Raw genomic sequence first — 14,589 nt, 5'->3', positions numbered from 1 at the left:
GTCAACGAAGGATATTCCTTCTAGCGGGAAGACCCGATCAGGCTCAGAATCCCGATTACAAGACATCCTCGACAATGGTAAAACAAGTCCAGCAAGACCACCCGATGCGCCGACATCCCGATAAGAGCTGCACATATCTCGTTCTCAGGGCAACACCGGATAAGCAATCCGTACAACTAAAACCAGCCCTCGAGTTTCCCCGAGGTGGCGCTGCAAGGGGCTCTAGTTTGGACCAACACTTAGACAAGCACTGGCCCAGGGGGTTTAAAATAAAGATGACCCTCGGGATGCGTGACTCCCAAGGGAAAAAAAGGCTAGGTGGCAAACGGTAAAACCAAGGTTGAGCCTTGCTGGAGGAGTTTTATTCAAAGCGAACTGTCAAGGGGTTCCCATTATAACCCAACCGCGTAAGGAACGCAAAAATCCGGGAACATAACACCGACATGACGGAAACTAGGGCGGCAAGAGTGGAACAAAACACCAGGCATAAGGCCGAGCCTTCCACCCTTTACCAAGTATATAGATGCATTAATTAAATAAGAGATATTGTGATATCCCAACAAAATATATCCATGTTCCAACACGAAACAAGCTCCAATCTTCACCTGCAACTAACAACGCTATAAGAGGGGCTGAGCAAAGCGGTAACATAGCCAAACAATGGTTATGCTAGGACAAGGTTGGTTAGAGGCTTGGCTTAGCAATATGGGAGGCATGAAAAGCAAGTGGTAGGTATCGCAACATAGGCATAGCAAAAGAGCGAGCAACTGGCAAGCAAAGATAGAAGTGATTTCGAGGGTATGGTCATCTTGCCTGAGATCCCGCAAGGAAGAAGAACGAGTCCATGAAGAAGAACAAATGGACGTAGTCGAACGGATCCTCACAAACGCGACATTATTGGAACTAACCCGAAGAAGCAACACCGGAAAGAAGCAAACAACATAGTAAACAACCACCACATAAGCATGGCATGATGCACAATCAAGTATGATGCATGTCCGGTTTAATGAAGCATGGCATGGCAAAATGCACAAGCAAATTCTATAAATTAAGTGGAGCTCAATATGCAACGAGTTGCATATTGACGGAACACCACATTAATTATTTAGTTCTCTCCCGGTTAGGTACCCAACAATATTAAATGTTGGTTAATATGGCAAGAGGTGAAGCATAACAAAACTATACCATCTAATAATTTAAATGCAGCCGGATATAACCAACAACAAATCCGGTAAATCCCCATATGCATTTATCAATTTGGTGCAACAACAATTTTAAATATAAAGTTGTTAACATGATGCGGATGGCATGTTCAAGTTTATGCAATTTTATTAAAAGTTGACAAGAGCATTAAGAAGCATTTGTCATCGTGGCGGAAACAAAAGGGGTGCCACAACAACGATAATGAAACGGTGCCACGGCAACGTTCTGGTTCTCGGTAACTCGATTGAGATACCGATGCAAAGGAGAAGTGTGCGGACGCGGGTCATGCGATAAACGGTGGGGTGCTCCTACCGGATTCCCACGGGTTAGCGGCAAACGAGGAGGACCGAGCAAGTGACAACTCGGACACGGTGCAGACAACGGGTGCATCTCAAACATCACAAGCATTCGTTCACGGACGTCATCTCGGGGTTATACCTTCGGAGCGTGCAAAGGGGACGACTCTCATTCGTAGAGGGAAGTAGGCATTCTCGCGACGGCGGTAGTGGAAGTAGTCGTTCTCGCTTCGTAGATGTTCACACTTCGTAGGTGTTCGGGGTCAACAAGGAACTTGCCGTCCATGGGTCTTCGAGGGTCGAGGGTACATGTTCTGTAAACGTTCGAGCGACGGTAGTGGTACACATTCACGGAGTAGGTCGTACATGTCGATGGTCTTATCGGAACCTTGTCAACATTCGTGATCCACCTTGGCGATCCGAAGGGGTACTTGGCGTCATGGTACTTGGGTCTTCGGACTTGCCGGTCTCGGTTCTTGCGACGGTAGTTGTACAAGGTCGTCGTGGGAGGTAGTGGTACTCGTGAACTTGTCGGATCCACGGCGATGGTTGTGCGACCTCACAGATCCGTGGTCTCCGGGCGGTCCCGGTCTTGACGGTGGGGTACTTGACGCATCCCGGATATGTAGTTGTACACGGTGTTACATGTAGCCGAACTTGAGGTGGTCTTGGCGTCGGACTTGCGGCGTTGGACAGAACCATGGCGAGGTTCAACAGCTACCCCACGTCCATGACAAAAAACGAAGCTCGGGCAAAGAGTCGAAGCAACTAGCAGGGGCGTGTGTGGAGCAACAACATAACACCAGCAAAGGCCATGGCGACATGGAGCCTTGGGCGCCATCGGGGTGGAAGGATGCGGTTCCTGCCAAGCTCTCGGAGAGGCCGGCCATGGAGGCAGGAAGGTGACGACGCTGGGGATCGATGCTGGGGCTCCGGCGAACTCCAGTAATGCAGATGACGAAGGGAGCGAGCGGCGCGAGGCTCCTACTGGGCGCTCGAGGTGGCGCAGGCACGCCGGAGCCACCGGACAAGATGCGGGTCACCGGGAGGTTCGGCAGGGGCACGATGGCCATGAAGGTGGGGCGCAGCACGGCGGCAGAGCGGCGGCGGCTGCGGGGCGCCGGCGGCGGGGCTCCATGGCCGCCTGAAGAGGAAGGGGGCGGCTCAGGTTGGTAGAGGAGGGCGGCTCGCATCCTCGGGGTTCCCTGCTCGCGAGAACAAGGGCGCAGGAGGATGGCCAGGGTGCGCGAGGGCATCGGGTGCAGGTGCGAGATCGAGAGGAGAGGGAGGGGATCATGGGAGAAGGGTGGCTGTGAAAGGGAAGCGAGGAGGAGATGGGATTGGGAGAGGAGTCGGGCAGCGGTCTCCCTGGTGGCGCTGGGAGAGATCGAGAGGGAGAGGGATGGGCATCGAGGGAACGGGCTCAGGAAGGCTAGGGTTAGGAAAGGAGACTGGGCCTTAGGAAAATGGGCCGAAGCGGTGGAGGGCGCTGGTTGTCCGGCCTGGTAGAGCTGGCAGGGACGCTGGGCTCTCCACTCCCTCTCTCATCTCTTAAACTCTCCTTTTCCATTTAAAAACAAAATAGAATAGAGAAAGAAAAGAAAGAGGAGGAAAGGGTGGAATCTGGGCATGGGGATAATATTCCCGGACTCGCAAAAATGTGTATGATCCAAGAAAAATGGAGTGGCCATTTTTTCAAAGTTTAAAATTCACACTCATTTGATTTGAATTCAAATGGTTCAAACAGGAAGTGAGGGTTAGGAAGGTCCAAAAATGTTCGGATTTTTGGTGGAGCTCCGGAAAATGATGAGAGAAAATATGGCAAGGTTTGATGAGCAACTCGAAGCAGAAAAAACTTGAGAGTTACATTGCAAGTGCGTCACGGTAACTCCACAAGAATGGAAATATTTATAATAGCTCCCTAATATCGGGAGGATATGTTATAAAGAGAATCACCATGTGAATTCCCTCGATTTAAATGGACCAAAAATCCATGCAATTTATTTAGTGAGATGCAAAAGACTTATGACATGATGACATGATGACATGATGCAATGCACAAATAAAAGGGCGGGCACAAATGAAACACACGGCGAAACCCGGAACACATGGAAGTCTTCTCGAGCATCGGTCTCGGGGCGTCACAGTTTGAGTGCTGTAGCATAATTATCTTGATGCTTTTCGATGGCTACTTGCTGATTATCACAGACCGGTGCCATATTTGTTTTGCTTGCCATTTCCAAATCGTGCATCCGATTCCGGTGATCTTTATATCGATTTCCACTGAAATCACCTCACCTTTCCAGTGGCACTCTTGGATTTCCACGTTGAGGCCAGGTTCAATCATTCCTTGTCAAATCTTGCATATGCATCACATACCGCATCCCGCGTAGCATACCATGTTTGCATCATGTTGTTTGAGCATTGCACGTGGTTGATTGTGTTCCTTTTGCTTGTTTGTCTTGTTTGGGTAGAGCCGGGAGATGAGTTCATGAATGAGGAGACCGTTGAGTTTGCTTACGAGGATCAAGTCAACTTTGACAACTTTGCAGGCAAGATGATCATAACCTCGAAATCACTTCTATCTTTGCTTGCTAGATGCTCGCTCTTTTGCTATGCCTATGCTACGATGCCTACCACTTGCTTATCATGCCTCCCAAATGGCCATGTCAAACCTCTAACCCACCATATCCTAGCAAACCGTTGATTGGCTATGTTACCGCTTTGCTGAGCCCTCTTATAGCGTTGCTAGTTGCAGGTGAAGTTTGGAGATCGTTCCTTGTTGGAACATTGTTTATTGTTGGGATATCACTATATTATCTTGTTATCTTAATGCATCTATGTACTTGGTAAAGGGTGGAAGGCTTGGCCTTTTGCCTAGTGTTTTGTTCCACTCTTGCCGCCCTAGTTTCCGTCATATCGGTGTTATGTTCTCGGATTTTGCGTTCCTTACGCGGTTGGGTTATAATGGGGACCCCTTGACAGTTCGCCTTGAATAAAACTCCTCCAGCAATGCCCAACCTTGGTTTTACCATTTGCCACCTAGCCTCTTTTCCCTTGGGTTTTCGGAGCCCAAGGGTCATCTTATTTAACCTCCCCCCCCCCGTGCCAGTGCTCCTCTGAGTGTTGGTCCAAATAGAGCCACTTGCAGCGCCACCTCGGGGAAACTTGAGGGTTGGTTTTAGTTGTACGTAGTGTTCATCTAAGTGTGCCCTGAGAACGAGATATGTGCAGCTCCTATCGGGATTTGTCGGCACATTCAGGCGGTGTTGCTGGACTTGTTTTACCATTGTCGAGGATGTCTTGTAAAACCGGGATGCCGAGTCTGATCGGAATGTCTCGGGAGAAGGAATATCCTTCGTTGACCGTGAGAGCTTGTGATGGGCTAAGTTGGGACTCCCCTGTAGGGATTTGAACTTTTGAAAGTCGTGCCCGCGGTTATGGGCAGATAGGAATTTGTTAATGTCCGGTTGTAGATAACATGAAACTTAACTTAATTAAAATGAATCAACCGCGTGTGTTACCGTGATGGTCTCTTCTCGGCGGAGTCCGGGAAGTGAACACGGTGTTGGAGTAATGCTTGACGTAGGTTGTTCTAGGATCACTTCTTGATCATAGTTCTTCGTTCATGCTTTGCCTTCTCTTCTCGCTCTCTTTTGCGAATAGGTTAGCTACCATCTATACTAGTCGCTTGCTGCAACTCCACATATTACCTTGCCTTACCTATAAGCTTAAATAGTCTTGATCACGAGGGTGCGAGATTGCTGAGTCCCCGTGACTCACAGATTACTTCCAAACTAGATGCAGGGACTGATGATACCACTCCAGACGATGCGCTTGAGCTCAAGTGGGAGTTCGATGAAGACTCTCGCCGTTACTATGTGTCTTTCCCAGATGACCAGTAGTGGTGCCCAGTTGGGGCGATCGGGGTTCGTGTCGCATGTGGGGTTGATCTTTTATTTTGGTACTGTAGTCGGACCATGAGTGTATTGGATGATTGTAATGTTATTCATGTATTTGTGTGATGTGGCGAGTGTAAGCCAACTATGTATCATTTCCCTTTTTATCTATTTACATGGGTTGTTGTGAAGACTACCTTACTTGCGACATTGCTTTCAATGCGGTTATGCCTCTAAGTCGTGCTTCGACATGTAGGAGATATAACCGCATCGAGGGCGTTACAATCGTGTTAAAATTTCAGCCCAATCGGAGTTACGGATCTCCAGGAATATAAGAAACGGTGAAAGGGTAGAATATGAGAACGCAGAAACAGAGAGAGACAGAGAGACATATCCAATCTCGGAGGGGCTCTCGCCCCTCCCACGCCATGTAGGCCATGGACCAGAGGGGAAACCCTTCTCCGATCTAGGGAGGAGGTCAAGGAAGAAGAAGAAGGAGGGGGCTCTCTCCCCCTCGCTTTTGGTGGCGCCGGAGTGCCACCGGGGGCCATCATCATCACCGCAATCTTCACCAACAACTTCACCGCCATCATCACCAACTCTTCCCCCCTCTATGCAGCGGTGTAACCTCTCTCTTACCCGCTGTAATCTCTACTTAAACATGGTGCTCAACGCTATATATTATTTTCCAATGATGTATGGCTATCCTATGATGTTTGAGTGGATCCGTTTTGTTCTATGGGTTATTTGATGATCGTGATTGGTTTGAGTTGCATGTTTTATCATTGGTGTTGTCCTATGGTGCTCTCCGTGTCGCGCAAGCGTGAGGGATTCCCGCTGTAGGGTGTTGCAATATGTTTATGATTCGCTTATAGTGGGTTGCGTGAGTGACTGAAACACAAACCCGTGTAAGGGGGTTGTTGCGTATGGGATAAAGAGGACTTGATACTTTAATGCTATGGTTGGATTTTACCTTAATGATCTTTAGTAGTTGCGGATGCTTGCTAGAGTTACAATCATAAGTGCATATGATCCAAGTAGAGAAAGTATGTTAGCTTATGCCTCTGCCTCATATAAAATTGCAATAATGATTACCGGTCTAGTTATCGATTGCCTAGGGACAAATAACTTTCTCGTAACAAAAAGCTCTTTACTAAAATTAACTTAGTTGTGTCTTTATCTAAACAGCCCCTAGCTTTTATTTACTTGCTCTTTATTATCTTGCAAACCTATCCAACAACACCTACAAAGTACTTCTAGTTTCATACTTGTTTTAGGTAAAGCGAACGTCAAGCGTGCGTAGAGTTGTATCGGTGGTCGATAGAACTTGAGGGAATATTTGTTCTACCTTTAGCTCCTCGTTGGGTTCGACACTCTTACTTATCGAAAACTGTTGCGATCCCCTATACTTGTGGGTTATCAGTAACTTATTTGTTGGTAGTTAAATCAAAGGCCAAAGTTTGACCCAAATACAAGGGGAGTAATAAAGCTGGATGGAGGTAGTACCTTCATTGTGAAAAGTATCATAAATGGTTGTATTTATTGGCTTGCAGACTAAATTGTATTGGAAAGAGCTATGCGATGGCAACAAAATATGTTATGTTGGTCACAATAAAAGTATCATAGGTAGTACAATGCATGCCAACAAGACATTTTTATGGATGTGGCACACAATTAGACAAGGAAAGAGATGATTGAGTATCATGCTATTATAGAGTATCATATGAAATGATATAATAGTATGTGTCATGCATAGTAATAAATGGGATAACTATGATACCAACCTATGATACTATGCAGTATGGATGACTGGATGTAGTATTATATTCATGATACTAGACCTAATTTCGAGAAGGCTGGATAGTCCTAAGAAAGGTGAGGGTGGGGGGGGGGTAATTTGGAAGAATAAAAATAATTTTATTCATGTGTTCATGCTTACAGAAGAGTAGATTATCATTCTCTATTACAAGAGTTTTCAATCTCAGATGTTTGCTGGTTTTTCAATCATCCAATCCACAACAGATCGAATGCATCGCTTCAGATTTCTTTTGATGAACATCCTTGTTCCTCCGAACTTTTAGAGATGCTCAGTGGACTATCTCACTATGTCATTTCTTGAGTTTCAGTGCATTCACTTCGTTCTCTTTTTTCTACATCAACATTCACTCGATTCTCTATGAACTCATACCTTGTACTCTCATTCTCTAGTTTTAGCTAGCCATAACGGTATCCATAATTTTGTACTCATTTAGCGCTATATCATGTCGTCAATATGCCTAGTCGACATTGCATGATATGCATTTTATTCCTATGTTACTCATGTCATGACTAGCCTAAGGAATCTCTACTGCTTAAAAAGAATGTAAGGTTCCTATTTCACCTTTTTTTTCAACCGTCCCTTCGTCTAACCTACCATGTATATGATAATCAATCACTTTAATTTACTTACCTTTTGAAGCAATTTCACTTTAATTTACTTAAACTTCTAATCAAAATATAAGGTAACTCACGGTCAGAATTTGACGAACATTTATTTACACAATCGCATTATTATTGACAGGTAAATCATAAGCTAACGTACTAGAATATTTATATCTCGTTGCAACGCACGGGCATTGTTCTATTTGACAAAAACATAACTAATCTCCTAAAAACACATATAATAATAAGGATCCGTTTAGGACACATCTAGATGTGACATAGTTATGTCACATCTAAATTGATGTTCACTTTGTTTGTGGTCTATTTTTTATTTTAGTTTTATTTTGTTTCTTGTTGATGCATTATATAATTGTGGGAGCTTAGATATGACAGCCTTAAAAAACATCTACTTCCTCCATTTTAAAATAGATGATTCAACTTTGTACTAACTTTGTGAATTAGACAAACTTAATAATAACCAATCAAAGAACATCAATAAAATCGTCCATCCACTACATCCACCCTTCTTTGGCTCTTCGGGCACCTCAAGAGAGGGCAGCACCAAGTCGCCTCTCTCCCCCCCTCACCCAAAGCTCCCACCTTTCGCTTCCCCTCCTCCTCCGCCTTCCCAATTCCCCAATTCGGAGCGCCCGAGGAATTCGGCGTCGATCCGACGCGACCGAATTCGCCCCGATTCAGCTGCTGCTCTTGGTTCGTCCGTCCTGCGGGCCGGCCTCTTTGTCTGTCTCAACTCGATCCACGCCGTTGCGGCACGCTTCCTCCCTGCGGGGTTTGGCCTGCACTGATCTGGCCTGGAAATACTCCTACTCTAGTTTCGCGGATTTTTGTGTTCGGTCCCATTTCTCGGTTTTCCCAGTGGTTCGTGCTGATCTCTGTCTCTGTGTACTATCTTCTCCTGGCCCGATTGTTGATGGGATTTGGCCTCTCACGAGTCGGCCAGGGAGAATTCCCTGCTTGGCGAAGCTTCTGCTGAATTTGCTAACCATTTCCACGTTTTACTTGGGTCTAAGAAAGCTCCAGTTTTCTCCAACCAATCGCTCTGATCTCTTCTTGTCTAGATCTAATTTTTCTTTTTGGGTTTCGTGTCTAAGGTCTTCACCCAATAGGTCAGAAATTATCAACCATTTCCCGTTTCTCTGCTGAATTTTCTCTTCATTTCTTGCTCTTTCTGCCCTCGGTTCTTCCTGATCTGATTGTTCAAGCTCGGGGTTTGTCTCAGTTTGCTTGATTTGTTTATCCGTGTGGAATCAAATGGCGCAGGAGAGCTGTGATCTCAACAAGGACGAGGCCGAGATCCTGAAGCCATCCTCCTCCACACCTTCGCCTCCTTCCCCAACCACACCACCACCACCAACCGCTCAAATACCAGAACCGCAACCTCCACAGTCGCCACCACAACCACCGGCAGCTCAATTCTTGTCCAGGCCCTGTGAAGTTGTTCACATAGAGACTTCCAAAAAGAGGAAACATGCTGATGCGGTGTCAATGGCCATGGCGGCTGCGCCATTGTCGCCTGTGCTGTTTGTTAACCGTTGCAACGTGTGCCGCAAGAGAGTTGGTTTGACCGGGTTTCGTTGCCGGTGCGAGAAGCTCTTTTGTCCGCGCCACCGGCATTCAGAAAGCCACGACTGCTCATTTGATTATAAAACTGCGGGCCGGGAGGAGATTGCCCGGGCAAACCCTCTTATCAGGGCTGCCAAGATCATTAGGATATGAGGTATAATGTTTGGCTTGTTCAATCATCTTACATCTGGTCTGTAACTGCATATCATTTTATTCTTGTTTTCATGTTAATTTTTTTAAGACTTCTCTTGTGGAATACTCCTTAGTTATATATAAGATGTAAATCGCCATACTCAAATACGCATAAAGTCATGGTCTGATATCCCAGGCTCTGCTACTAATTGCATTCTACTAGCTCTGTACTAAAATATAAGACGTTCTTGCAGTTCAAATTGAATTGCAAAAACGTCTTATATTTTGGTATGGAGGGAGTAGATAGTAATATGGGCTGAAATATTAATGTGTCTTGTTTGCATGATGATGCAAATGCTTCTTTTCTCTCAACAACAATCAGTTGCTTAGCATTTATCATGAAATAAATTTTGCTCTGGGTTGCAGAAGTCTTGTAAGTTCCAGGTTGATGCTCTACTGATTTGCTCACGATAATAGTTGAGCTATGAGCTGTTATGTCACTTAGCTTAGCTGTAGATTGTCAATGATTTCCTTACTGCTATCTTTTTTCTACGTACCATTCTGCTAGCTGGCCATATGGCTGTATATTTCAATTTAAACACTGAAGCTTTTCGCTCTTTCGCTTCGATTTGCACACTTGTGCATCAGATTTGCCTGAGCTACCTATCTTTTTCCTAGATATTTTGTTGATCTCAACAAAGAGAAACTTAATATGAAAAAGACACCTTTTACTTTACTGTCTGGTGCTCTGTTAGTCAGTTATCTACTTCCTTACAGCCTTGCTAGTTCAATGATGTAATGTTCTGGTCATATTTCCCCGGGAGGAGTCAATTTTGAGATACTATATAGAATGCTTAATTCATTGACCTTAATTTTCTTGCAACTGTGTAGGTTCATCTAAGAATTATATGAAAGACTAAATCTTGGAGATGCTGCAAGTGTATCATGCTGTCATTCCAAGGATGATCCGAAAGCATGACCACTGCCAATTTGTGAAGACATTCCCCAAACAACTAAGCTCTTAGTAGCATACAAACCTACATTGAGCAAGGGTTGGTTGTTGTGGGAGAATGCTTCACTCTTGTTCTTCGTCCGGCTATGGTTCACTCTATAGCATCTGAAGCTACCATGAACACAGATGATAGAACCTATAATGTCCAGTTGTAATTCTATTGGATCCAAAGATTTGTTATATTGTAATCTTTCTTTACTATTGTTCAAATTCTACTTAATGCAATTGTGTGTTACTGAAAGCTCGTGTGATGTTTAGTGTGTCAGGTCGATACTGAAGCTACTCAGTTCTCGTACGATCTGTTGTAACATTTCTTGTAGCAAATAATTTTTTCTCAAGGAAGCAAAAGATCTTCCTCATCTCATTAATTAAGTAAAATATAACTGTCTACTCCCTCCTTTTCCGTTGATTGTTAATTTAACTAACGCAGTACAAGTTATATATATATATATATATATATATATATATATATATATATATATATATATATATATATGTATGAATATATCACAAAATTATATCATTACAAACTTCAAACGGTATAATCGTTAAATATTTTTTAATCTAATTGTTAAATATTTTTGTTTACAACTCATGTTATGTTGGTCAAATTGAAAACCTAGGGATATTCAACTGAAAAGGAATCTAGTTCATCTTAGAAAAAAAAACTCCACAAATTTGTTTGTTACACCACCTCTCATCGACACCATGTTGATGTTGAGTGTTCCTCCCCTTGGCAGTATTTCCCTGCCTATATCCAACTCAAGGCTGACTCAAGAGTGATCAAGTATCACTGCCCGACCTTGGTGTGGTTTTCTCGTTGGTGCTGGTGGTTAGGGCTCGCAACCTGGAACTTGTTATGAGCTAGGGTTATGGCATCGACGTCCCCAAGTTATGTGAAAGTGAATCAGCCAGAGCTGGAGCCAATGATGAAAGGGCCTGGGCTTGAAGAGGAGGATCTTGACGATGTGGTCTTTCAACAGGAAACAAATGTTGGAAATATGAGCAAATTACCACGAGATTTAATCCGAATAAACAGAAGATAAATCATGACCACAGCAACAGAGATTAAACTAATCATGCGAACTAGCATAGCAGATGAACATATCACATCTAGGGCACATACTAGAAGCATGAATTCTACCATGATCTCGAACAGGAAGGATAGAATCACATACGGTGCAGCGGGTGCAGCACCGCCGGCGTTGACGTTGTCGCCCATGTCGTCGAGGACGAGGTTGCCGAGGTCGGGGAAGAAGTCGTCGTTTGCGAAGTCGTCGCTGCCAGCAGTCGCGCGAGTGCGCTCCCCAAAAACCTGATCGCCCCTCTCCCGTATAGGATCACGAGAGGCGGGGTTCCGGAGGCCTGCTGTCCCTTCTCGCGGTGCACGCCGGAAGGAGGGATGGAGAAGACTTGCTTGGCGGCGCAATGATCTGGAACGGTGGTGAGAAACCATACGAAGCGGCGGCAGCTAGGGTAGACGTCTGCCTGACTATATAGTGCGGGCCGGGTAGGTCGTGGGAGTAAACCCCACGTCCGAGTCGTCACGATCCAAACGGTTCAGTAATTAACGCGTCCGTTAATTATTAATTAATGACTCATTAATTTTCCCATGCAGCAAAAATATAGACAACGTGCATAGCTCTGTCCTCGGCTCGGCTCAATCCCGCAACCCGCGGCGCGGCGCGGCGCGTCGTGGCGTGGCGTGGCGTGGCATGGCGAGGCGACCTTGGTGTGATTTTCTCGTTGGTGCTGGTGGTTAGGGCTCGCAACCTGGAACTTGTTATGAGCTAGGGTTATGGCATCGACGTCCCCAAGTTATGTGAAAGTGAATCAGCCAAAGCTGGAGCCAATGATGAAAGGGCCTGGGCTTGAAGAGGAGGATCTTGACGATGTGGTCTTTCAACAAGAAACAAATGTTGGAAATATGAGCAAATTACCACGAGATTTAATCCGAATAAACAGAAGATAAATCATGACCACAGCAGCAGAGATTAAACTAATCATGCGAACTAGCATAGCAGATGAACATATCACATCTAGGGCACATACTAGAAGCATGAATTCTACCATGATCTCGAACAGGAAGGATAGAATCACATACGGTGCAGCGGGTGCAGCACCGCCGGCGTTGACGTTGTCGCCCATGTCGTCGAGGACGAGGTTGCCGAGGTCGGGGAAGAAGTCGTCGTTTGCGAAGTCGTCGCTGCCAGCAGTCACGCGAGTGCGCTCCCCAAAAACCTGATCGTCCCTCTCCCGTATAGGATCACGAGAGGCGGGGTTCCGGAGGCCTGCTGTCCCTTCTCGCGGTGCACGCCGGAAGGAGGGATGGAGAAGACTTGCTTGGCGGCGCAATGATCTGGAACGGTGATGAGAAACCATATGAAGCGGCGGCGGCTAGGGTAGACGTCTGCCTGACTATATAGTGCGGGCCGGGTAGGTCGTGGGAGTAAACCCCACGTCCGAGTCGTCACGATCCAAACGGTTCAGTAATTAACGCGTCTGTTAATTATTAATTAATGACTCATTAATTTTCCCATGCAGCAAAAATATAGACAACATGCATAGCTCTGTCCTCGGCTCGGCTCAATCCCGCAACCCGCGGCGCGGCGCGGCGCGTCGTGGCGTGGCGTGGCATGGCGAGGCGACCTTGGTGTGATTTTCTCGTTGGTGCTGGTGGTTAGGGCTCGCAACCTGGAACTTGTTATGAGCTAGGTTTATGGCATCGACGTCCCCAAGTTATGTGAAAGTGAATCAGCCAGAGCTGGAGCCAATGATGAAAGGGCCTGGGCTTGAAGAGGAGGATCTTGACGATGTGGTCTTTCAACAGGAAACAAATGTTGGAAATATGAGCAAATTACCACGAGATTTAATCTGAATAAACAGAAGATAAATCATGACCACAGCAGCAGAGATTAAACTAATCATGCGAACTAGCATAGCAGATGAACATATCACATCTAGGGCACATACTAGAAGCATGAATTCTACCATGATCTCGAACAAGAAGGATAGAATCACATACGGTGCAGCGGGTGCAGCACCGCCGGCATTGACGTTGTCGCCCATGTCGTCGAGGACGAGGTTGCCGAGGTCGGGGAAGAAGTCGTCGTTTGCGAAGTCGTCGCTGCCAGTAGTCGCGCGAGTGCGCTCCCCAAAAACCTGATCGCCCCTCTCCCGTATAGGATCACGAGAGGCGGGGTTCCGGAGGCCTGCTGTCCCTTCTCGCGGTGCATGCCGGAAGGAGGGATGGCGAAGACTTGCTTGGAGGCGCAATGATCTGGAACGGTGGTGAGAAACCATACGAAGCGGCGGCAGCTAGGGTAGACGTCTGCCTGACTATATAGTGCAGGCCGGGTAGGTCGTGGGAGTAAACCCCACGTCCGAGTCGTCACGATCCAAATGGTTCAGTAATTAACGCGTCCGTTAATTATTAATTAATGACTCATTAATTTCCCCTGCAGCAAAAATATAGACAACGTGCATAGCTCTGTCCTCGGCTCGGCTCAATCCCGCAACCCGCGGCGCGGCGCGGCGCGTCGTGGCGTGGCATGGCGTGGCGTGGCGTGGCGTGGCGAGGCGAGCGAGGAGGAGGAGCGCACGTGTAGGTCTCCCCTTCTCATGCTTATACAAGTGGTAGAAGAGCTCACCTTATAAAGAGGTGCAACTCTCTCTCAACTTCCAGGGTGGGACTAAACTTTAGCCTCACTCACTCCACTCACATGTGTGCATTAATGGGCCAAGAGAATTTCAGAATTTTAGTTGGGCTTTGGGCCAAAGGCCTACTAGCAAAATTCCAACAATCCCCCACAAAGTCTCATTGGCACATCTCATCATTTAGTTCCAAAACATTGTTTTATATATCGGTGCTTAGTGGAGACTGTGAAGTTGAACTTCCACTTAGAAATTTATGCTACACTAGATCACAACTTGAATAGTGGACTATGCCTTGAACTACAAGTTTTCTGTGAAACTAGTTTCACACAAATTCTTGACCGATACTGGGCTGCCGCAAGGCTTCCCCGCGGGTGGAGCGTATACG

General features: G+C 46.1%; 1 protein-coding gene across 1 annotated transcript; it reads left to right on the top strand.

Moving 5' to 3' along the window:
• Positions 1-8,338: 8,338 nt before the first annotated feature.
• Positions 8,339-10,911, top strand: LOC123043143 (zinc finger AN1 domain-containing stress-associated protein 15). Its single transcript, XM_044465499.1, has 2 exons — positions 8,339-9,557; positions 10,427-10,911. Exon 1 carries the CDS (start codon positions 9,092-9,094, stop codon positions 9,554-9,556), a length of 465 nt encoding a protein of 154 aa, XP_044321434.1. The 5' UTR covers positions 8,339-9,091; the 3' UTR covers position 9,557; positions 10,427-10,911.
• Positions 10,912-14,589: the final 3,678 nt, after the last annotated feature.

Source organism: Triticum aestivum, chromosome 1A, assembly GCF_018294505.1.
Source record: "Triticum aestivum cultivar Chinese Spring chromosome 1A, IWGSC CS RefSeq v2.1, whole genome shotgun sequence".
NCBI classification, from domain to species: Eukaryota; Viridiplantae; Streptophyta; class Magnoliopsida; order Poales; family Poaceae; genus Triticum; species Triticum aestivum.
The sequence above is the reverse complement of the archived record's forward strand: the minus strand, read 5'-3'. Positions and strand labels throughout refer to the sequence as shown.